At 46.4% G+C, this 25,607-nt stretch overlaps 1 protein-coding gene across 6 annotated transcripts in view; it reads left to right on the top strand.

Annotated features, from left to right (window-relative positions):
- PPIP5K1 (diphosphoinositol pentakisphosphate kinase 1) overlaps positions 1 to 25,607 on the top strand; it is a 122,462-nt gene that overhangs the window by 73,131 nt on the left and 23,724 nt on the right. For 3 of the 6 annotated variants that reach the window (XM_054042273.1, XM_054042274.1, XM_054042278.1), the window contains 3 exons: positions 2,632 to 2,754; positions 11,626 to 11,688; positions 17,230 to 17,409. The exons of 1 other annotated variant lie outside the window; for it this stretch is intronic. In XM_054042273.1, the coding sequence (XP_053898248.1) occupies positions 2,632 to 2,754; positions 11,626 to 11,688; positions 17,230 to 17,409 (366 nt within the window). The remainder of the gene's footprint in view (positions 1 to 2,631; positions 2,755 to 11,625; positions 11,689 to 17,229; positions 17,410 to 25,607) is intronic. 2 more of the 6 variants (XM_054042275.1, XM_054042276.1) reach the window with 2 other exon arrangements.

The raw sequence follows: 25,607 nt of genomic DNA, 5'->3' as shown, positions 1-25,607 counted from the left end.
ATGACAGTGCCAAATTTCATCACTTTGCCTTCTCCCAGTAAGGTTCAGACCTCCAACTGAAGGGATCATCTCTTGGGGTAAGGAGTTTGCGTTCAGTCTTAGGTACAAAGCAGGGCTTTGGGTGGGAAAGATTCTGCATCTCTCTATCAATTCTCTGAGCAAGGGTACTCTGATGAAGAATTCTTCTGCTAAGGCCCTGAGGAGCTCAGTGAAGACAGCAGCAAATAGAAGTTAGCATAGAAAAATAGGCCATCACTGTACATCCTTATCTGGATCAGTATGTCCAGTGCTGGGTCCCTTGGCTGTAGAAGAACTGAGCTTGGAAGGCCCAGAGACAGAACAGTGAGGGTAGTTAGTGTGGGTACTTGATGATAGACTCAAAGACTAAAATTGCTGCATTTACTCTAGGGGAATAAAAAAGGAGTTGGGAATATGAATTAAAGGGAATCTGTCTGAAGTGATGTTATGGGTATAATAGCAAAAATTGATCAGTCCCGAGTTTTGATGCTGCCCCATAATTTGAGAACAAGAGTTAGTCAATTAAAGGTCAATAAATTTAAACTCAATCCAAAGAAATGCTTCTCAGGGTGAGTAATCAGCATGCCATGAGATGTCCATGAAACCGCTCCCATGACAGGGGTTTTAAAAGGGCTGAATCATATATGATCATGAGGAATGGTGGCAGTGCGGAGAATAGAATGCTATCAAGTTAAAAAAGGAAGAAAACTTTAGATTAGTGTAAAGTCAACAGCTTGTAGGTACCTGGACCTGTACTGTTCAAGGAGCTTAAAAAAAGGGGTGAGAGAGCAGCATGTGTAGCACCTGCCCCACTCCTGGGGGGACTCCCCTCTTGGGAGCAGGGGCTTACACTCTGCTGCATCCACAGTGAATCGTTTTGGATCACAATATGGATAAACAAAATTGCTTTCCTCAACTGACATGAACCATGTTCTAAATGCCCAACCATCAAGCTACCACTTAAGCCACATTCCTTACCAAGCGGCGTGCAAAGCATTCCAGGGAGCACTGTGGCTCTGAGAGGCAAAGACCAGTGTTTGAGTGTCCAGATGGTGACCTCTTGTGCCTGGTTTTCAGCGTGCTGAGCTCCTATCACTCTGCCAGAAGTCAATGGGAGCCAAGGGTGTACAGCGCGTCTGAAAATCCGAAGAGATCAACTTGGGCACCCAAAATCAGAGACTCCTTTTGAGAATTTTGACCTGAGTGACTTTGCACACAATGAGTCTGTGGCAGGGTTGGGAATAGAACGATGGCTTCCTAGTTATCTGCCTTTTCTACAGACCATCCTTCTTCTGGGTTTATAGGTTTATAGTTACATATAATGTAAAAGGTCATAAACCTACTGTTATGTAAGTTGAATCTAGATATGCACTGCCAACTGCCTGGAAAAAAGAGCCAACAATTAATTGTGGATAGTAAAAATTTCGGACACTTAATTTATGGAGAAACATACTTTTATAGAGGCATCCAGAACAGGCAGAATGACACAATATGTGGCAGTCATTTTCAGACTCTCAACAAAACTCTTGGCTTAATACATTGTGATTCTTTTTTTTAAGAACCGATTTCTAGCTGAGCATATAACCGTGGATGCAGAAAGCAAAGCCATGGTTTAATTAGGGTTGGGTTAGTTTTGTTTGGGTGGTTTTTCTTTTGTACAACTGGAAAGTGTTAACCAAGAAAGAAAAGAGAAAGCCCTAAGTAGGTCTGCAGAGAGACAGTGGGGGCGTAAATGGATGGTTTGCAAGCCTCGGGACTCAGGCAGGACTGTGCCCTGTATAGCTTCTCACAGTTGGTGAGGAGCATTGTGGGTCACTTGGCCTTTCTCTGAAACATCAAGGCAGAATCCTGGACTGGAGGGACCTGTGGACTGATCAGGGGCAGCAGCTTGTATATCTGAAAACCTGAAAAATGGCTCTCTGGATAGATTTCTTTCTCCAGTGCTGATGGGTAGAGGTCTGGCACCAGCAGCCCAGTGCCTGGTATAGTGACGGATCACCAGCTGGGCGTCCAGTCTTTTCTCTGTACTCAATAGAGCGATGAGAAAGCTCTATGTTTCCTGATCAGCAGATTCCTCGTTTCATTTGAAAAATCCTGATTGGGCTGTAAGACACTCCCTCCTCTCTAGATTTATTGCCTGCTTCCTCCTCCTCTGTGCTGCAGTGCTGGCTGCTTCCTACAGAACTAGCGAAATCCCTGCACAGGAGAACTGGAGGGAGGGCAGAGGGGCAGTGCTTGTAGTTGGTGCTTATATATTAAGGGGATTAGCTATCCTAAATAACTGAAATGGATGGGTAGATATCCTAGCGCTCAGATTCGTCAACATGGGTCTCCTGGGTCAGGAGGTGGAAAGCTAAGTGACAGTAAACCCTGCATGGTTGGTTATCTTGCAGTAAGGCAACTTTTCCTCATCCCCAAATACCAAGATCCCAATGCTGTGCCCAGTGCTGATCTCCTTTGGAGGGGATTGCTGCCTCCTCCGGCATCAGGCCCTTCTGGAGATTCCTCTCCTGGAGACGGGGCAGATTACTTCTCCCCCGCTAACTCTGCTGATGTCGTCTGTAGCTGCATGCTGTGGAGACGTAATACTAATGCCCTCCCACGCCTTTCCAGGGTCGCAGTGTACAGGACTATTTAGCACTACTGTGCTCGGAGGCTCCTCCAGTGCCCCAAACCTTCAGGACTACGCACGCAGCCACGGCAAAAAGTTCGCCGCCAGCCTGACATACAAAGATGGTATGAATGTTCTTTGTGTAGCAGATAATTGTGGAACTTGCTGTCTAAAGATGTTACTGAGGCAAAGCTGTAGTAAGATTTTCCAGAGAATTAGACATGAATGAATTGAATATCCTCTGCATCTGCACTAACCACACTCACAGTTGAATTATTGTGTATTGCTCCAAGCAAGCTGACAGTACCTGCTCTTTGGAGGTGGCTTACTGAGCTCAATGGGCCATTGGTCTGTCCCTGTATGCTTAGGGGATCAGCTTGCTTGTCTCAAACAGTCCCACTTTTGCTTAACTTGGTCTTCTCATGGGCTTAGAAGTAATCGCCATATGGCTCTGTGGAACTGGGGCTCCCATGTTAGCAGAATGACATGCATGGTGGGGTCAGGCTGGGGATGTTGGGAAGGGAGAAGTATATGGGGTTATGGGCATCTGTGGGAGAACCTCTGGAATGCACTCACATCCAGACACTTCTGTACACCTGAGGTGCTGATGCAGGTGGTGGGAGGATGCTGGGATGCAAACTCTCATCACTATCACTCACTCACTGCAGAAGCTGCCTGAAAATCTGCAATTGAATCCCTAATGAAGATGACCTGATAAAATCAAACATTCAGCTCATTGGTTTAAGTGCTGGCCCGTACTCTGTCAGTGAAGAGGAACTGTCCGGTTGACACATTAAATAAGAATAGTCATTTCTATTTTATACAGCACTTAGTGTGGTGGCACCAGAGGTGCTGGAACAATTTGTGCTGAGAGCCATCGAACCAAACCATAAACCCTGTGTATAATGGAAAACACTTCAAGCCAGGGGGTATGGCAGCTTCCCCAGCACCCTAGTTCCAGCACCTATGGATTGCACTGCATGAGCGACACAGTGAGGCAGTTCTGCCTCTAGGGACTTAGTGTAGAAGCTGGGATATTCTGGGAGATGTGAAGGTTGGGTGAAGTTGGAGGATTGTTTATTTTTCCATGTTATCTCAGTTCTTGTGGCCATGGCCCATTGTGAGTGGGACAGAATGGAATAAAGAGAGGGAGCTGGTCTGGCAAAGCACTCTGAGGAGGGCATTTGCAAACCACAAACCCACTGGAACTTCATGGAGAATGTTGTATTGATCAGTCTGCTGAGGGGTGGTTTTTTTTTTGCTGCTCTTCTGTCTGTTACAAGAGACTTCTGCATAATACCAGGTCTTTGTTGACTATGAGCTGATCTGCTGCCTAGTCAAAGTCATAATCATTTGCACAGCCACTGATTGTGCTGTAGAACGTAACAGGGAAGCTTGTCTCCATGAGCTGAATAAAGGATGGGAATTCCCTAATGAAGCATAAGGGTGGCAGATATCATGAAAGCAAACTGGGGGAAACTGCAAAACCTTCTCCTTGTTCGTTGTGGTGTTCTAGCTATGTTGTTCCCAAGGTATTGGCGAGAAAGGGTGGGTATGATGATCAGTGCCCCCCATAACACACCTGTCTGGATCCCTGGGTCTAACACATGCCCATCATGATGTGGCGTATCTCATCCAGTGTACTAACTGCCCTATAGCAACTCTGTGGGTGTAACCAGTTGATCGCTATGCTCAGACTCGCAAAGAAAAAGTAAAAGACAAAAACCCAGTATCACCCCTGGGCAAACACTTCTCACAAAGCGATCACTCTGTATCTGACCTCTGTCCTCGTCCTCAAAGGAAACCTGCACAACAACTTCAAAAGATGAGCTTGGAAGCTTAAATTCATAACTCTCTGCTAGACTCTAAAAAGAAAAGACACTGAATTTACAGCTTCTTACAACAATCTGTAGCCTGCTAACCCCCCTTGTTTGTCCTGTGACTGCACAGGTATTAACAGGCCACGTCATCTTGAATGATCTCTTCGATTATATATTTAGCTACTAAACAATCTCTTCCACCTTGTATTTAGCTGTGGCACTCTGGATAAGTTTCCCACGCCTAAAGAAGAGTTCTGTGTAACTCAAGCTTGTCTCTCTCACCGATTTAAAAAAATTATATATATATATTACCTCAACCACCCTGTCTCTGTCAACCTTTTCCTATCCGTTCTTCTGAGCTGCCCTGGGTGGCTGGGAAAGAGAAGCTGTGCTGGTTATGCAATAGGTCCCAGAGCCAATCTGCCAGTATAAGGCAGGTTAGCTCAAGGCATCCAGTGTAGGGATACAGGTGAAGGGTCTGGAAAGAATAGCCAGTGTCCTGGTATTTTTTTTTTTTTTAAATTCTGTAGCTTCTAGGCACTTTCAAAGTTCAAAGGCAGTATTATTCCCATAGAGAGAATTGACTTGGTGCAGGGCATGCAGCAAGCTGGTAGCAGTCAAGAATAGAATCCAGGTCTCCTCAGTCTTGGTCCTGTGCTCGTTCACTGCCTGTTGAATGCTGCAGCATGTATGCTGGGCAGCTGGGGCCTGTCTACAAATTCTGAATGGCAGGTACCATTGGTTGCTTATAGTCAAGGCCCTGGGAGTTTCCAGCAGGCTGGGTCTTAATCCTGTGGCAAGGTCCCTGCATTCTTTGGCATTTTTGTGGAGTGGCAGCATAAAATAAATGTTAAAAGGTAAATTTGTATTTAATTCAGTATGAAGGCGACTAACCTGATCAAGTCACTTGCCCCAGAGTTATTTATTTTGGTGTTAAATTTAGTTTTTCCTCATTGTCTCCATGCTTTTCTGCTCTGCCAGGGCCAACAAGCTGCATTGTGGAAGTCATGAGGCGGAAGCTGGAGGTTTTAGCAGCTGCATAGGAAGCTGATGAGGATTTTGGTTCCTGGGGGAGGCACTCTGGAAAGTGAGACAAGCCCTTTGAATGTTTCTGTGGTGAAGTGGTTTAAATACCAGCATTGTTCATTATCTTCTTTAGATTTCAGTTACCAATCAATAGCGGTGAGTGAGGCAGTTCAGACAACAGCTTAGAAACAGAACAGTAAAAATAAAACGAAGGGCTTGTCTACACTGGGGAGGGGGGGGGGAGCTTTATAGTGGATCAAATCAAGTTAATATGGTTTGAAAACACTTGAATACATGCAACGCCATCCCATCACTGTTCACTAATTACACATTTATCGCAAACCCTGAGTTCTTGCAAAGTGGACAACATTTGCTTCGAATCAAATTAGTTCAGCTATTGTTTGTGTGGATGCAGTTGTTGCGCACTACTTTTGACATGCTGCCAGTGGCTTTGCAGGTTGACCGTTACTAACCTATCAGTTTACCTCTGTGCCCTCCCTGCTCTGGGGTCAAGTCTCCAGGACTGTACCACCTCCTTTCAGAAGCTGACACAGAACCAGATTTTGCCCATTTGCTCCTGGACTCCAGTGTATCATTTTTTTGCAGTGTGACCATCATAGCACTCCAGAAGCCCCACAATATGCCCGCTTGGAGCTGGGCTGAGACCCTGGATCTTCTCGCCATCTGGGGAGAAGCGGCAGTTCAGGAAGCTCTTGTGGCTAGGATAAAGACCTTTTTGTGTACGTTGCAAAGTAGATGTCTGCAAGGGGTCATGACCAGGATGCCAAGCAGTGCCAGATAAAGAGCAAGCAGCTCAGGAGAAAGTACATGACAGCATGGGACAAAAGGAGGCAATATGGCAGGGGATGTGACCTGTGCATTTTTTGATGAACTAGACAGGATTCTACACGACTCTAGTCCATCCTGTACAGACACCATTTGGGACCTGCTGCCCGCACCCCACTCCACCCCCGATAAGACTTACCAGACGCATCAGAGGATGAGCAGGAGGACGCCAGAGAGGAGTTGTCTCGTGAGAGCCAGGATCTTTTTGGGACTCAGGACCCTCATGGCAGCTAGCTGCAGTCCCACCCTCCTGCAGTGGGCCACGATTCCTGCCCTGCATTGGCTGAATCCAAGGCCCAGACAGAAACCCATTTGGGACTGAAAAGGCACATTCCCTGCTTCAGCATGTAATTCTGCAATCTAGTATTGTGCCACATTGCTGTCCGCAGCCATTGTAGGCAGATGTGAGCTGGGATCCCTTCCGAGTATCCAGCCCCTGCCTCCCTTGGCTCATGCTGCCCAATGCCCCCTTGCCCTCCAAAGTGTTTCCCAAAATGGTGGCTGCTCCACCAGGCAATCGGCCTCTGTGATGTGCTAACGCCATGACTATTGGCCATTTTCAGGCCCATGGCATGGAGGCCACTTGCCCATCTGCTTGTCTTCTTCCTCTTCCCTTATCTACCTTGACTACTGAATCCATCTCCCTCCTTCTGCCCTCAACGTAGCCACTAGATTGGTGAAGCCACAGTCTCTACACCGCCTTCCCTCCCTCAACAGATCTGAATAACGCAAGCATTCATTTCTGCAGAAATCAAGTTTACTGAGACAGTTGTTACAGAAAAAGAAGTTTGGTGAGTGCTTATAGTTTACATGACATATAAATAAGAACATATGAAAGGTTATATTGAGTCAGACCAATGGTCCATCTGGGCCATTAACCTGTCTCTAACAGTGTCCAGTGCTAGATGCTTCACAGGGAATGAACAGAAAGGGCAATTTTCAGTGATCCATCCCTTGTTATCCAGTCCCATCTTCTGGAATTTGGAAGTTTAGGCACACCCAGAGCATAGGGTTGCATCCCTGACCATCCTGGTTAATAGCCACTGATGAACCTGTTCTCCATTAACTTATCTAATGCTTTTTTTGAACCACAGGTTGACTGTCCATTGTGTGAAGAAATACTTCCTTTTGTTTGTGTAATCTGCTGCCTACTAACTTAATTGGGTGACCCCTGGTTCTTGTTACGTAAAGGGGTAAATAAATAAAACTTCCTTATTCACTTTCTCCACACCAGTCATGATTTTATAGACCTCTATCATATTCCCCTTCAGTTATCTCTTGTCTAAGATGAACAGTCCTGGTATTTTTAATCTCTCTTTATATGGATGCTGTTCCATACCACTAATAATAATTTGTTGCCCTTTTCTGTACTAATATCTTTTTAGAAATGGGGCTACCAGAAGTGCACGCAGTATTCAAGGTGAGGGCGTACCATGGATTTATATAGTAGCACTAATATTTTCTGTTTTATTATCTATCCTTTTCCTAATGGTTCCTAACATTCTGTTCGCTTTTTTGACTGTTGCTCTACATTGAGTGGATGTTTTCAGGGAACTATCCACAATGACTCCAAGATCTTTCTTAAGCAGTAACAACTAATTTTGTATGTATAGTTGGGGTTATGTTTTCAAATGTGCATTACTTTGCATTTATCAATGCATATTATTGTTGGATTTCATCTGCCACTTTCTTGCCCGGTCATCAGATTTAGTGAAATCCCTTTGCAACTCTTCACAGTCTGCATTGGACTTAACTATCTCGAGTAATTTTCTATCACCTGCAAGTTTTGCCAACTCACAGTTTACCCCTTTTTCCAGATCATGTATGAATATGTTGAACAGCATTGGTCCCAGTACAGCTCCTTGGGGTACCCTTTCTCCATTGTGAAAACTGACTTTCTATTCCTACCCTTTATTTCCTATCTTACTGATCCATGAGAGGACCTTCCCCCTCATTGCATGACTGCTTACTTTGCTGAAGAGCCCTTGATGTGGTACCTTGTCAAAGGCTTTCTGAAAGTCCAAGTACACTAGATCTAATGGATCACCCTTGCCCACATTCTTGTTGACTCCCTCAGAGAATTCTAATAGATGGCTGAGGCATGATTTCCCTTTTTCAAAAGCCTGTTGACACTTTCCCAATGTATTGTATTTATCTATGTGTTTGATAATTCTGTTCTTTACTGTAGCTTCAACCAATTTGCCTGGTACTGAAGTTAGGCTTACCAGTCTGTAATTGTCAGGATTGCCTCTGGAGCTGTTTTAAAAATAGCTGTTACAATAGCTATCTTGTACAGAGGCTGATTTAAGTGTTGTGTTGTATACTGTAGTTCTGCAACTGCCTTTACCAGGCATGCAAGCTGCTCCCTGCTGAGAACAAATGCCCCATAATATGCATTCTAACTGATGATCATTGTATGGCTCTATTTATTATTCTCTGTCTGCTGGGGAGATATAGCAGAACTTAAGACTGAGAAATTGTTCAATTTAGTTTTGCATGTTGTCGGGAATAGATGCTTGCCCATGCCCCAGGTATAGCTTTCAAGCTCCTTCCACTCCTGCAGCATTTCTGGGGGAACCATCCTAGTGAATAACTTCACAGCATATCTCAATGGTCTGTTCTTTACCTTTTTTAATATGAGCATTCTCTGTCTCCTAGTCAGGCATTCTCTGCCTCTGCCCCAGTGTAACAGCCTAGAGAATCAGGACAGCCTAATGGGGATGTAGGGAGGATTACTAGCCAGCTTGCCCCTGAAGCCTCCCATAACCCCCCCCTTTTAACCTTACCAACATCACAGAAGTGCCTCCAGCACACAAACAAAACAGCAAAACCAAAGTGGGAACATAATTCTAAAAAGGGTAACCCTCCCTAGCCTGAAGTTCTTTTGCCACGGCTAGTCATCCCAGGCCTGCAGAACGTCCTTGCCCACCAATCCACACTGGTTTCGCAGGCCCATAGACTGTGCTGAGAACCATGTAACTCATTCAGGAACTGGTCCTCTAGTTCACACAGGTCAGCAGCGTCCTCATCCTGCTCCCCCCACTCCAGTGTGTTCTCCTGCTGCTGCCATAGAATATTCTCCTGCTTGTTGGGGTGATTGGCAAAGTGAAATGCCAATTTCATCTGACTTTAGTGCTATAATGCAGCCCGGGCAGGCTCTGAATATTCACAGTTGTCACCATAGCGGAATGGAGCATTGTTGAGTTCATGCTGACTGACAGCAATTTGAAAACAGCACAAGACTGTCGGGAAAGGAAGGATGGAGTGGAGAATGCAGAAATGTAGAATTAAAAAAAAAAAAAAAATAGAACCTACCTGGCTTCCCACAATTCACAGCAAAAACAATCCCAGGATGCATGCTGCTCAGCAGCAAAACAAAGGACCTCTCCACAACACTACACCCTGAGTTTGCAGCAAACTGCTGCAGTGTTCACAGAATGTGAATTGAAAATGGAACAAGTGTTCCATGCGCATCCTGTTGGTGCGACTTGCATACTGTGAGTTACCTGATGCACGTCAAACAGCTTTGGATTAAACCAGAGACACCCTAAGATTCTGGAGCGCAATTCTGGACCAGTGGCAACTTCTCATTCTGTGGCTGCTGAATTGCAGAGTACATGGTGCCCTGTTTGTAGTGCTTTCCTCCACAGACTCATTGCTGCTCTATGAAGTTGAATTGGCTTTATTTCTTTTAAAAGTCTCTTTGCTGGGGACTGGGAATAGGATATGGAGCTTTTCACCTCTACATTACTGATGTGATGGAGCGCAATCCACTAGTGAGTGAAAGTCATCAGTGGTATCTCCTTTTGTGAAGTGAGTTGGTTGGCCTCAGGCCAGTTCCTCATAGCCGGCTGTTGAGTGGGGTATGGAGACTGAATGTCACTGTCACCTCTAGAGCTGATTTACAGGGTCAAGGCTGAGAAACACTCTCCAATTTGAGTGCATGTGGATGAGAATCTTGTCCTGCTTCTACCTATGCTGAACTTACCCAGGAATAAACAGAGCAAATCAGTCTCAGGGCACTCCAGACAGCAAGGGAAATACAGAAATGTCCATGAGCCCTTGGATAAAATTAATTGTGGGGGCAAGTCAGGTATTTCCGTAAACCTAACCAGCAGCATGATGTGGACACAAGGATGAGATGGTATTTATGCCAGCTGAATTAGAGCACTTGTGGAAGGGCAAGGTTGTGTGTAGCTCTTACGGCTCTGATGAAAAGGAAGTTTAAAAGAGAGACTCTGAGAAATGAAAACCTGGAAGTCTGACCAGCTGGGCTCTGTTCCCCAAGCTATGGATCCAGTCAGCTTCTTTCTCTCTTCAGTTTCTGCTGGCCTGTTCCTTCCCACACGCTCTGAGGAGCTACCTGCAATATTCCCTATGCCTCACTGTGCAGACTTCTCAGGCAGATTATGGAAATAACAAAACTGTACCATGAAAGCTGAGCCCTTTTATGCACCATTTGTTTTCAGTCCCCCTCTCCCCAGCTACATAACTCATGTGAGACAGCTTTGCCTCCTCTGTGGCCAGGAACCTGGCCTGGCTCATGCCCAAAGGGATCCTTGCGGGGCCCAGCTGTGCTTGAGGGGCCATGCCTGGCCTGTATCTGGGAATGCCTTGTGGGGCGAGGTCTGGGGGCACCTGCTTATTCTGTTCAGTTGTAAATTTGACTTTCCTTTTTAATTCATAAAGCTCTCTGCTTAGCACAAATTCTGGAGGGGACGTGCTGAGGCTACAGTGTCTTTTACTCTGAATCTTCTGTTCCTGTGAGGGGAGAACAGTCTTAGGCACTTCACTTCTCCCCAATAAATTCCGAGTGGCTTGGCCTATATTGTGCTGCTGCGTTCTGTTCTGTGGTTTTGTGCTTTACCGACTCTGAGAATGTCCTGGTCACTTGTGCAGAAGAGCCCTATCTCTTTCCCCAGCTATCTCTAGTAGGACCAGTCCATGCACAACTCAGAGTTTCTCTAGGCAAAGTGAGGTAGGAGGGCAGGGAGTGCCTCCTGTGTATAAGAATGGGGCTAAAGAAGTGTGAGAGCATTGCAGGGTATCCGGAAGGGAGACTGTTAGTGGGCATAAGTCCAAGGGAGGTGAAGAGCAGGTGTAAAGAGGGGTCTGGAGGACTCTGTCAATGCTGCAGGTGTAAGGAGTGTCAGGAGACGTGGCAAGTGGGAACGGGTGTCTGGGGGTCAGGCAGATGGATAAGTGTGAGGGGTCTGTCAGGCAGGGATAGCTGTAAGTATGCAAAGTCTCAGGGCTCCTTAGAAGCAGGCTATTAACTGAGATGATCTGTTTTTATTTCCTCAGAGCTCTTGTCTATGCCAGCCGTAAAACGATTTTCTGTGTCGTTTGCAAAGCATCCGACTAATGGTACGTTTGCTTCCTTGATTTGACGTTTTCTCACGCTTCTAACCTCATCCTCACGTTCTGTTCTCTCTGCACGTCGTTCTGTGTTCCCCTCCCTTCAGCCTTCTCATGTTCCTCTGCGCGTCTATGTATCTGGTGTCCAACTGTTCCACCGTTCTCCCTGTTGTCTCATTGTGACTAACCTGCTCACTTTGTGTTATTGTCTATGAGGGGCCCAGGCCTGGGCAGGCTGTTAGAAGCCTGGCAGCCTGTTTATCCCAGAGGTGTTTGCACCTCGACTGACCAACTGAATGTGAGCAAATGAGAATTGGATCCTTTAGCAGCCTCAAATTCCGTGCTGGCGTCAGCATCTTCCCCATGCTCACTCTCTCCATCTCACTGATGGTGTGGGAGGCATAACTGTGCAAATCCTGCAGCACAATCTGCCTTGACAGTCTGCATCCTGAGAGCAGCAATGACTGGCTCCCTAGTCTGCTGTGTGTGGCAGCGGAGGAAGAACAAGGGCAGCTCTGGGGTTAGATGGCGTTAATAAGTGAGGCAAAGGCTGCCTCCACCTGGTGGCCATGGAAAATGCAATCTACTGAGGTGAGAGTAAGGGGATAAAACAGCTGGGATCCCTAGCATATCCTCTAGCCAAGCTGCCCTCCAGCACAGTGGCCTTGGTAGCTCCGATTCTCTCCTGGTCTCCCACCTGCACGGTCGCTTGTAATGCTGGTCCCTCTCATGTTTCCCCCCCACCCCCATCTCTCTTCATCCCCCACCCAACATGATGGTGTTGGTAGGGCTGGTTTCACATGCACCCTATCCCAAGCATGGTGTCGTTGGAGAATTCACTTTTAATCACATACAAACAAATATGGTCCTGAAGGAAGGTCGTGGAATGTTCACTGACATTCAGAGGGGCAGTGCCTTGCTCCTTTGCTGTGGGAAATCTTCCCCACTGAACCCATGAAATTAAGAGACTGGACTCCATATTTGTTCCCCTCTTCATAGCCAGGAGGGAGGGCAGGTGCAGTGCAGTCTGCTTTGCTCTCCCCACCCTAACAGCAAGGAACAGTGGGAGAGTGGCCCTGCTCCTTGTGTGCTCCAACTCCCCTCCTCTGTGTCACTCCCAACCTGATGCTGATTCTGTGCATCTGCAGATGTTATGAAGACAATTGGTTCTCCTGGTCTAACTGTCAAATGGCTCACAAGTATTTGCTCTCTAAGCCTTGAACAGAAATGTTCAGAAAAAGATTGTTTTACAGCTAACATTCCTCATGGATAGGGAGTGGCTGGGACTGGAGCAGATTATTAGGAGTTATTAGGGTTAGACTGTCTCCACTCAACCTGAATGCTGGTGCTCAGAAAACACTCTGTGATCTGGAAGATGAGTCTAAGATCAGAAAAGAACCGTCATAAAGCACAAAGCTGCGGTCTGGCTAGTTTCTGAAGGGTGTGTCTGCGCAGCCAGAGCTCTGCATGGGTTAGCCTGCCTGTGCTGGCTGGATTTGTGCCGGCTCAGGTTAGCCGGGAAGACAGGGCAGCGTGGGCTTCAGCATGGATAGTTCAAGCCTGACACAGACCCTGAGTAATGCTCAGCTCACTAGTGCACTCTGAACACTGCGCTGTGCTGTCTTCGCTGCTGTTGTTACCCACGCTAGTGGGATTCATGCTAGCTCAGGTATCTTAGCCTGTGTACAGCTTCTGGTGTGTAGAAATACTGAGTCTCCAAGCAGGTCAGACCATGGGAGAAATTGCCAGGTGGACTGTGCAAAGGGAGCTGCTGCATGGCTCATTCCAGTATTTTTCTGGAAATAGTTTGGTAAGCATGTGTCACTCTGACGTGCAGGCCAAGCTCTTCCTTTGTGGAGCAGCCTTCGAAAGGCCACCCCCCCATTGTAACAGCAGCCTCATGCCCATAGAGAGATTATAGAGGGAAATAGGGCACCCGCAGTGTGTGTTGGGGAAACAAAATGCACAGAGCATAGGGCTCTTTAATCCATCAGACAGAAACAACATGAGATCCAGTGGCTGGGAGCTGGAGCCAGACAGATTTGTAGAAAACATTCTACAAATACATTAGAAGCAAGAGGAAGACCAAGGACTGAGTAGGCCCATTATTCAATGAGGAGGGAAAGACCATAACAAAATGTGGAAATGGCAGAGGTGCTTAATGACTTCTTTGTTTCGGTTTTCACCAAGAAGGTTGGTGGCAGTGGGATGTCTAAAATAGTGAATGCCAGTGAAAATGAGGTGGGATCAGAGTCTAAAATAGGGAAAGGACAAGTCAAAAATTACTTAAACAAGTTAGATGTCTTCAAATCACCAAGGCCTGATGAAATGCATCCTAGAATACTCGAGCTGACTGAGGAGATATCTGAGCCATTAGCAATTATCTTTGAAAAGTCAGGGAAGATGGGGAAACATTCCAGAAGACTGGAAAAGGGCAAATATAGTGCCCATCTATAAAAAGGGAAGTAAGGGCAACCCAGGGAATTACTGACTAGTCAGCTTAATTTCTATACCTGGAAAGATAATGGAGCAAATAATTAAGCAATAAATTTGCAAACACCTAGAAGATAACGAGGTGATGACAAATCCATGCTGACTGTTATTTAAGAACAAATAGTGTCAAACCAACCTGATAGCTTTCTTGTGGATGGGGGGAAGCAGTACATGTGGTTTAGTAAGGCTTTTGATACTGTCTTGCATAACCTTCTCATAAACAAACTAGGGAAATACAGCCTAGATGGCGCTACTATAAGGTGGGTGCATACTTGGTTGGAAAATAGTTCCCAGAGAGTAGTTATCAGTGGTTCACAGTCATGCTGGAAGGGCATAACGAGTGGGGTCCTGCAGGGATTGGTTCTGGATCCGGTTCTGTTCATAGAATATCAGGGTTGGAAGGGACCTCAGGAGGTCATCTAGTCCAACCCTCTGCTCAAAGCAGGACCAATCCTCAACTAAATCATCCCAACCAGGGCTCTGTCAAGCCTGACTGTAAAAACCTCTAAGGAAGGAGATTCTACCACCTCCCTAGGTAACCCATTCCAGTGCTTCACCACCCTCCTAGTGAACATTTTTTTCCTAATATCCAACCTAAACCTCCCCCACTGCAACTTGAGACCATTACTCCTTGTTCTGTCATCTGGTACCACTGAGAACAGTCTAGATCCATCCTCTTTGGAACCCCCTTTCAGGTAGTTGAAAGCAGCTATCAAATCCCCCCTCATTCTTCTCTTCTGCAGGTTAAATAATCCCAGTTCCCTCAGCCTCTCCTCATAAATCATGTGCTCCAGCCCCCTAATCATTTTTGTCACCCTCCGCTGGATTCTGTCCAATTTTTCCACATCCTTCTTGTAGTGTGGGACCCAAAACTGGACACAGTACTCCAGATGAGGCCTCACCAATGTCAAATAGAGGGGAACGATCACGTCCCTCGATCTACTGGCAATGCTCCTACTTATACAGCCCAAAATGCCTTTAGCCTTCTTGGCAACAAGGGCACACTGTTGGCTTATATCCAGCTTCTTGTCCACTGTAACCCCTAGGTCCTTTTCTGCAGAACTGCTGCCTAGCCATTCGGTCCCTAGTCAGTAGCAGTGCATGGGATTCTTCCATCCTAAGTGCAGGACTCTGCACTTGTCCTTGTTGAACCTTTTGTTCATTATCTTTATCAATGATTTAGATAATAGCATAGAGAGTACACTTATAAAGTTTGTGGATGATACCAAGCTGGGAGGGGTTGCAAGAGCTTTGGAAGATAGGATTAAAATTCAGAATGATTTGGACAAACTGGAGAACGGGTCTGAAGTAAATAGGATGAAATTCAATGAGGACAGCGGTTGAACTAGTTGACCTGAGGTCTCTTCCAACCTGATATTCAATTATAATATTCTGTGACTAATGCAAAGTACTCCACTTTTGAAGGAACAATCAGTTGCACGTGTACAGAATGGGAAATGACTGTGTAGGAAGGAGTACTGCGGAAGAGGATCTGGGGGTCATATGAGTCAACAGTGTAATGCTGTTGCAAAAAAAGCAAACATCATTCTGGGGTGTATTAGCCGGAGTGTTGTAAGCAAGACACAAGAAGTAATTCTTCCGCTCTACTCCGTGGTAATTAGGCCTCAACTGGAGTGTCCAGTTCTGGGCACCTAATTTCAGGAAAGATGTGGACAAATTGGAGAAAGTCCAGAGAAGAGCAACAAAAATTATTAAAGGTCTAGAAAACATGACCTATGAGGGAAGATTGAAAAAATTGGTTTTGTTCAGTCTGGAGAAGAGAAGACTGAGAGGGGACATAACAGTTTTCAAGTACATAAAAGATTGTTACAAGGAGGAAGGAGGAAAATTGTTCTTCTTAACCTCTGAGGATAGGACAAGAAGCAATGGGCTTAAATTGCAGCAAGGGAGGGTTAGGTTGGACATTAGGAAAAACTTCCTAACTGCCAGAGCGGTTAAGCACTGGAATAAATTGCCTAAGGAGGTGTTGGAATCTCCATCATCAGAGCAGGTTGAACAAACACCTGTCAGGGATGGTCTAGATAATACTTAGCCCTGCCTTGAGTGCAGGGGACTGGACTAGATGACCTCTCAAGGTTCCTTCCAGTTCTATCATTCTATGAAATGTAGACTAGGAATCAGGTGCACGTTTTTAATAGTGAGGGTAATTAACCACTGGAACAACTTACCTAGGGACACGATGCATTCCCTGTCTAAATCCAGACTGGATGTCTCATTCAAAAAGATCTGCTGTAGCTAGATCATAAGTGATGGGCTCGATGCAGAAACCACTGGGTGAAATTCTCTGCCCTGTGCCAGAGGCTGGACTAGATAATTATAATAGACCCTTCTGACCTTACAATCTGTGACTCCAGGAGTAACTGGGCTACAATATCATGAGTCCCACAGTGCGTGAAGGGAAGGAATTTAGTCTTTCCACAGTGCTTTGAGGATGACAATACAATTCTATGGAGTGGGACTGATACGTTTCCCAGTGTTTCTTGGCACGCTCATCTTCTTGGGGGCTGTAAATAACTTGTGCCCCTCTGCATTTTCAGAACCTCCAGGTGATCTGTTCTCAGCTAATTTCTCAGCCTCCCTGCTGGTTATTTTCCAGCCTTACTATGCTCTCCAAGCCAGACATTTTTCTTCCCCATACACAGTGCTCAGGATTCTGGCACCAAAGGCTGAATCTGGATTTCTTGGTTCAGTGGGAGAAGGGCCAGGCCTGGGGCTACCTTTCTTGTTTTGTAGCCCAGCCTGGATGTTAATTACACACAGGCTAAAAATGTGTTCCTGGGGTTTGTTCATTTTAGAAAAACTAAAATCTTGGAAAGAAACAACCTAAATGTAAATGAGCTCTTCAATGGAATTGTACCCTGGGGGCTGAAGGTGCAGCGTATTGTGTGGTGAGGAGAGGGCTCTTTCTACTCTTCGGCCCTGGGGCTGGGGGTTCAGCACATGGCCTTTTCCCCACCTGTCTCCATTTTCTCATTTCTCAGCTACCCTCTCTCTCTCTCTCTCTCTCTTGCCTTCTGTGGTTCCCTTCTCCTCTAGATGTGCTTGAACACCACCGTGTTGCCCCGCTGCTGTGCCGTTTTTCCTCTGACAATGCCATGAGACGGAACATCTCCTTGGATGCCACTCTGGCCCACCACCTACATCAGTGTTCCTACCACCTGCGTCTCTTCAGGAGCTGGCTGATCTCAGGCCAGGATGACTTGGAGTGCCTCTACGGTACTGCATGCTGCAGCTGCCTCAAGCCCACTCTCTTGTAGCTGAGCGTGGGGTGATGTCTGCTTGAGAATGCAATGTCTGCTGCACTTTCTAAACCAGGGAAAGCATTTCCCTCTCTGCCTCTCTGAGAGCCTCGGGTTGGTGCTGCAGTGAGGCATGTGGGTGGTTGCATCAGGGCATTTTTGGAGCCTGAGGAAGGTACTTTCTATGTAGGGCTAATAACTTTCCTGTGTAGCTGTAACTTTGTGGTCTTCATCCTTGGCAATTGCGCAGTGCCTTCTTCCTCTAGTCAGAGTGGGTACTTGTGCTTCTTTTGTGGAGCGATGGCCAATGTGGATTGGGGTGCTTTCATCTTCTCCAGCAGCTTGATGGACTGCTGACATAACACTCTTTACCCCATGCCCAATCCCCAGAGAAGTGTAATCCTCACGTCCCTTCAGTTTAATAAAGGAGCTGAGGTGGGTGACTGCTGTGTGGAGAAGGATGAAGAATCAGGCGCCATAGCATAAGAATGACCGAGCAGCCAGAAACCCCTGAAATTAACCTGTTGCTTCTTCGAGTAGTGCACCTATGGGTGCTCAGTGTCAGGTTGTGCATGCGCCTGTGCACTCTGGATTGGAGACTTTGTCAGCTGTGTCTGCGAGTTTGTGCCAGTGCCCTAGGCACCCTCATGCTCCAGTACGAGGGCATACAGGGAGGGGTGGACCCTCTGCCACTCCCGGTTCCTTCTCAGTCACTTGCAGTTTGAAACAAAGCATCACGGTGTCTGCTAGCTGGCCTCAAGGCTGGCGGCTACTCTTGTGAAAATTTTCTTTTTCTTAGTATTCTTTTCTTTATTTTTGTTTAGCACAATTTGTTCTTTTTAATAGGTTCCCCTCCCTTCCTCTTTTTTGCCCAATTCAGGCCTTTGATCCATGGCCTCAAGTATGGGTTAAGCCCAGGCCCCTGGGCTTCAAATCCTGCCAGACCTGCCATAGAGCTTTCTCCCACAACAATGGATATTTAAGCTGCCTCAGGGAGTCTCACGTCCCTTCCAAATGTCAGATCTCCTCAGGGTTTAAGAGTAGATCTAAGAAATTGAGAGAACAGGTTCAAACTCCTGTTAATGGAGCATTTGCTGAGACCCACAGGATCGGAGTCCTCCCCCTACATGTCAGACCCTCAGAAAGTTCCGGTGACAGTCTCTTCTGTGACAGTAACCAAAGACCTGGGGGGCCCTTTGGAACCATCTAAACCATTGAAGAAGAGAAGGCCCCCTTTCCCAGAATAGGAGAAGAGAAAGGGAAAGTCAACCTCTCAATCTGGGTCTCAAGAGATGATGTCCCATAACGGGTACTTCTGAGGCTCCCATCCCCTTCGGAACTGAGACCACACCACTGGCTAAGGTGACTATGCTGCATACCAAGAAACCGTCTGGTAAATTACCTGAAGTGGTACTTACATTGCCACTGGACTCTGTGCCTCCGAGATGTAAGCATTCCAGAGCTAAGCCAAAATCATTGTTTGTACTGCCTCTAGCAACCAGACATAAAGGATGTGTCAATCGTACTTTGGTACCATCTCGGTACCACCAGATATTCTGACTCCCAATGTTTCCTATCTGGGGTCCCCGGTACCATCCAATCTTTTGATCCATGAGGACCTTTGGATCCTGGAGTACCCTGAATCACTTCTGCTGAGGGGTACTGAAAGACACTCTCCACTGGTGTATGGCCTCATCTGCTGGAGTCTACGTTTCCTCCGCCACTGTCTTCAACCATGTCTCATCCTCCAGTGCCATCACAGCCTCCAGTCCTTCTTTGCGGGTACACAGACTCACTTCTCTCCGTTACTGACTCTAGACTGTCTGGTACCTTCATATCAACCACTTCCAGTATTGATGCAATTACAGCCCCCTTTGGGCCCTGATACTGACTTGACCACTGGTACCGACACTATTTGCCCCTCCAATTGACACAGAAGAGGACACATCCAAATTTGAAGTGTCATAAAGGGTTCCTCTTTTCAACCTCCTTCACTCAGAGTACCTCCTGATGATGAAATTCCTATCCAGGCAATACCTCTGGCAAGGACAACAGTGGGGTCCTGTCCCTTACAGCCACCACAGTGGGCTTATTGGAGCATTGGAGCCCCTTATGGTGACCAGTTCTACAGGGTCCCACCTCGTAGGAGTGCACGTCAAGAGCAGCAGCTGCCACCCTTGGGTCCTTCCACAAAGCAGGATCTTACAGGGAAGCAAGAGCAACCTGTGGAAGAAGAAACTTTACCTTCCCACATGTCCTCCTGCTCCCCAGACAAGGCTCATGCCTCCCTCATTGTCTTATGCTGTCAGTTTCAAGAATTTCAGGATCTTATGAAACATATAGTGGAGACTCTACATATTCCATTGGAGGAGATACAGGAACCTCAAATACTACTTGATGGACATCCTTCACACACTTCCTTGGGGAAAAATTGCCTTTCCCATTAATGATGCTCCTCTGGCCACTGCACGTTCTGTGTGGCAAATCCCAGCTACTATACTGCCTACATAATAGCAGACAGACAAAAAGTGCTACCTCTCTCCCAAAGGATCAGAATATTTCATTTCCCATCCTACACTCAACTCCCTGGTTGTGGCGGCAGTCAACAAATGGAACAGACAGCATCTGTTCCATTCTACATCGTCTGATGAAGAACAAAAAAGACTGGACCTTCTGGGTATGAAAAAGCTACTCTTCAGCCATGCTCCAGTTCAGAGCAGTCAGTTACCAAGCCCTGATCCCAAAACACAACTTCATGAACTCGTCCCAGTTTTCATCCTTTTATTGACCACTTGTTACAGGATCAGAGGGAACAACTTCAAGCCCTCATAACAGCCTCACTAGAAGCCACTGACCCAACTGCTCATTCCCTGGCTACAGCAATAGTCACGTGCAGAGCTTCTTGGCTGCAGTCCTCTGGTCTGCGTTGGGAGGTACAAAATAGTGTCAAACCTTCCCTTTGAGGGACCCATGTTGTTCAGTGATGCCGTGGATGGGTCCATTCACTCTAAGGACTCTGGGTCATGCTACAGTATCTGGGTATCTATACACCTATGGCAAAGAGAAAGTACAATAGGTTGCCGGTGGCTCAGTGGTCAAAACCAGTCCACTGCCAGCCCACAAGAACTGCTGAGCCCCCCCAGAAGAAGCTCTGGTCCTCTGAGAGGACAGTCCTCTACTGTGATCTCCCAATTGGCAACATCTTCAAAACAACCATTCTGACCTGGTGGTCTTGGGTCATGAACTCTCTCTCCTGCTCTGGATTTTACACTGCATGTAGCCCCCCTCCTCCCCGAGGCTGTGGGGACCATCTCCCCCATTTCCTTCCTTTTTCCCTTTGTGGACAATTGGCTCCTGAAAGGTCAGTCACTCCTTGAAGCACAGACTGCAACCAGCAAGGCCCTATCTCTGTTTCAGTCACTGGTCCTCCACTTCACACTCTCACACACCCCATGAATAGACTTTGTGGGAGCTACTCTGGATTCTTCCACTGCCAGAACATACTTGCCCAGGGACAGATTCGATACTTGTCTTGACAACACAACAGAGCCAGCAAACCACGTCAAAAGCTTGTCTACAGTGTCTGGGCCACATGGCAGCCTGTACATTTGTGATACCCTTGGTAAGACTATGCTCCTGGTGTCTTCAGGCCTGGCTCAGAACCATTTACATCCGCAACGAACACCGCTTATCCAAGCCAGGGCCCGTACCCTGGAGGGATCGCTAGTCTCTAAATTGGTGGAAGGATCTGCAGAACGTGTGCACCGGGTTTCAATTCTTACAGTCCTCTCCACAAGAATAATCACTACAGATGCCTCTCTGATAGGAGGGGGTGCATGCTTTCAACACCCTCACAGCCAGGACAAGTGGTCCCCTCGAGGCAATCCTCCATATTGATGTATTAGAACTGAGTGGTTGATTATGTTCACCAGCACCTCCTCCACGCATCGGGGGGCCTGTCAATCAGCATGCTTCTCTGTGGACCAGCACTAATGTATTATATTGATCGGCAAGGAGGAGCAAGATCCTGGTCTTATGCGCCGAATCCATAAAACTGTGAATCTGGTGCATATCAATGGTTTATCTACCAGGACTACTGAATACAGTAGACCTTTCAGCATTGAACACGAATGGAAACTGAACAATGAGGTATTCCAAGAGATCTCTCTTACCTGGGGCCATCCACAGACAGAGCTCCTTGCAGCTCTATCCAATGCAAAGTGCAGGCAGTTCTGCTTGAGGGAAGGGCACAGCCACAACCCAATGGGAGATGCCCTAATTATTCGCTGGCCTCACGCACTGCTGTGTGATTATCTTCTTGACTCCCCTACTGCTCAAGGGTCTGAACAAATCAAAACAAGCCATTTTCATAGCGCAGAGAGGTGTGGTTCTCAGAGCTTGTTTCAATACGTCTGACTGCATCTCCACCTTCCCCTGACAGCGAATCTTCTCGCCCAAGAGTTGGGCTCACCCCCTGAACCTCCCAGCACTTCACCTCCAGGAGGGGCTACCAGATGGCTCTCTGGTAGAGAATGATTTTGCTCCCCAGAGGTACAAACAGTGCTGCTTCACAGCAAAAAACCTACAGTGAGAAAAACTTACCTGCAGAAGTGGAAATGCTTCTAGAATTGGTGCAGTAACCAGTCTGTATTTCCTCTTGACTCTCATCTAACACACGTTCTCAATTACCTCTTCAATTTAAAAACCTACAGGATTATCTCTGAGTTCAATTAGCGTTCACCTAGCTGCTGTTGCAGCCTTTCGCTCCCACACTGAGGGACTTTCAGTCTTCACCCACAACCATGATGAGGTTTCTCAAAGGGCTCTTCAACCTCTTCCCTCCAGTTAAAGAACCAACTCCACCATGGGACCTCAACCTAGTCCTCAGTGCACTGAGGAAATCCCCATTTGAACCTATGGTAAACTGTTCCCTCTTCCATCCTCTTAAAACCTCATTGCTTATAGCCATCCCCTTGGCCAGGAGGGTAGGGGAGTGTGGAGCCTTGATGGCTGACTTGTTGTGCACTGTGTTGAGTTGTGCCAAGGTGACACTATGTCCATATCCTCGCTTCCTTCCTAAGAGATCCTCAGAATTCCATGTCAACCGGTGATTTTATTCCAAGCCTTTGTACACTGGGTGTAAGAAAAGGTCTTGCCTTTTCCAAGATAGGACTGGGTCTTGAGCAGGGCTATACTGAGACTTCTGATCTCAATTGCAGAACGCATGAAAGGACGGGTGATTTTTCACTCAGACTGTCCAAATGGGTTGCAGGATGCATCTTAACCTGCAACGAAGGTTAAGCGGTTTGCTCTCCTTCGAGAATTATGGCTCACTACAGCAGGGCTCAATCTATCTCTGTTGCCCTGCTGAGAAACCTACCTATCCCAGCAGAGCAGCCACCTGGTCTCTGATACACATGTTCTTCCAGCACTCTGCTCTTGTCACTGTTCCCATAGCTGATGCGGCTTTCGGTGACCCTGTTTTATAATCTTGACTGAATCCACCTCCTCAGCACCCTCCTCCGTGTTGGAGGTGCTGCTCAGGAGTACCCTTAGGGACTCTACTTGAAGGAGAGGTTACTTACCTTGTACAGTAACTGGAGTGCTTCAAGATGTGGGTCCCTATTTGCTGCTCCATTATCCATCTGCCTCGATATCTCTTGGTGAACTTTTGCCATTGAAAAGGAACTGGAGTGGCAGCAAATTTGCCCCTTCCTATATGCCCTCGTATTAGAGCACGAGGGTGTCTAAGGCATAGGCGCGGACCCATGGACACAGCTAACCAAAAAAAAAAAAAAATCTCTGATCCAGAGTGCACAGGTGTGCACGCATCCTGGCATAGAGCACCCACAGAGAAAGACATCTCAAAGAACTCCAGTTACTGTACAAGGTAAGTAACCTCTCCTTTGGAAATGCATGGAAAGTGATATGCTTGAAGGAGGAGCGCTGCTTTCCAGATTAATGTAGACTGGAGAGCTGCTTGTGTATCTGCATTGCATGGCAAATGTTTCATTTATGGGAATTGGTCCGGGAGTGGGCAGGGAATTTCAGCATCAGATTTAAATGGTGTGATAGCTTCCTGTTCCTCTGGGTGTTTCTCCTCTTCAGGAGTGTGGCAATCTTGTGGGTAGTGCCTCTGGCTGGTTTAAAGTGGGTAGGAGGGGGTATCCTTTTGTGTGCAAGGAAATTATCTAACTGGTGCTGGCCAGCCCAGATATTCTTACACCATAAAACCTGCTGGTGCATGTGGTTTGCTGAACTGTGTGTGTTGTGTTGCATCGATCGGCTTTTCCTTTCTGAATTGAAGGAGGAAGGGGACAGGTGCAGAAGGGTTGGCCCTTTCACACTGTGAAGAAACAGACCCCAGGTTCTGCAGATGCGGAAGTAGGGGAATTTCTGCCAAACAATCTGTTTTTTCTCAATGTGGTCCTTGTCGTCCATCAAGCAATGAGGAGATGGCTGTTGCTGTGCAGATGTGATTAGAATTATCCTTGGTCTCCTAGCAACAAAGACTAAAAAGAGGCAAGATCACTTCAAGGGAAACGGGGGTTGGACAAACCAGGCTGCTCTGAAACCAGAGCAGAGAGCTGTCTCTGCTGGAGATATTGCCGATCTCTTTCCTGTGTCTACTAGAGCTCAAACGAGAACCCAAGCTTTGTCCCCGATATCCCAACCATTGTAGCTAGATGTTTTAAGGGGTCATTGAGCATGTTTATAGTTAAAGCACAAGAGAGGTATGTGTCTAACACTAAGGAAATTAAAAACCAAAATAATTCAGTGTTATAGTTTTGAGTTGTTGTAAAGAGAGAGCTAGTGATTTAAAACCCACTTAATTAGAACATTATAGTTACAGACAAGAAGAAAAAAAATTGACAGGAGAAATCAGAAGATTGCAGTCCAAAAACTGAAGTATCCAAATCTTGGCTAAAAACTTACTTTTTAACAAAATAAAATATTGGCATAGATGGAACAGAGTTTCTTATGGAAGTTGTGACAGAGATAATGCCTTCAGTGACTTAAAAACTTCTGCTCTCAAATGTCATGATAGTCATCTGCATGAGTTCTCATTAACGATTCCAATATAAAAAACAAGTTTGAAATTTTTACAGTAGGTTGTGTCTGATTTGAATGGTCAAAGCAAATGTTAGAACAAGGTTCAAAAAGTGAAAATATATGACTCTTTTAAAGACAGTTCTGAACTGTCCTCCAATTAACTTCAAACTTAAATCATTGGAGAAAGATGACACAGGAGAAACTTTATGCAGAAAGGAGTTGTTCTTCAAGGGCTTTTGCATGTTTCCAGGCCTGGCCACAAACCGAGATTAAGCTCACTGAGTGTTAGCCACTCAAACAGCTTGATTTGATAAATGTCTATCAGGGATGGTCTAGACAGTATTTGGTCCTGCCCTGCGGGCAGGGGACTGGACTCAATGACCTCTCGAGGTCCCTTCCAGTCCTAGAATCTATGAATCTATTTATATTTCAGAAGCCAGTTTAGTTAAATTGGTGCAATGGCGATGATGCCCTGGCACCTCACACCTTCTGGAAAATCCTCTCCATCAGTATTACCCAAGAACGGTGGCACTGGGAACACAACACTGCTACCCCTCAGGGAAGTTCAATCTTTAGTACTTCTGGATGGATATAAGGCCCTCTCTTACATTTGATATGGCCTCACATACAGCATTCCCTGTCCTCTTTGAAACCTGGAGATGGAAGGTATAGAGCCCAAAATCTGTAACATTTTAATTTTGTTCCGGTTTCTGAGTGTTTGTAGGGCACTTGCTTCACCTTTTCCAGCCTTTCTTTGCAGCTCTGAAAGCTAGAAACTTTTTTAAAAGTTTTAAAGCTGGAATTCTTCTGCAGTCTCTCGATCATACGAGATGGGACATTAAGGAAAACACCATCCATCACGAGACTCTGATGTGTTTGAGGCTCAGCTATATTTCTCAGGCTTTACCATCCATGGCTTAGTTGAAGACTGAGGGGTTACTATTTAAAGGACATGGACATTTTAGTGCCAAAATGAATAAGGTGTGAGAGAAACTGAAGAACACCCGGGCTACAGTGCTCTCTGCGTTTATCTCCGCCTACTACCACCAGGGAGAAGGCTCACCGGCTTTGCTGTCAGCTACCACAGACAGTTACCGCATCATCTCTACTTGTGGTCTGGAG

This window comes from Malaclemys terrapin, chromosome 10 (assembly GCF_027887155.1).
Source record: "Malaclemys terrapin pileata isolate rMalTer1 chromosome 10, rMalTer1.hap1, whole genome shotgun sequence".
Lineage (NCBI taxonomy): Eukaryota > Metazoa > Chordata > Testudines > Emydidae > Malaclemys > Malaclemys terrapin.
Note: the sequence above shows the minus strand (reverse complement) of the source record. Positions and strands in the feature narration are given on the sequence as shown.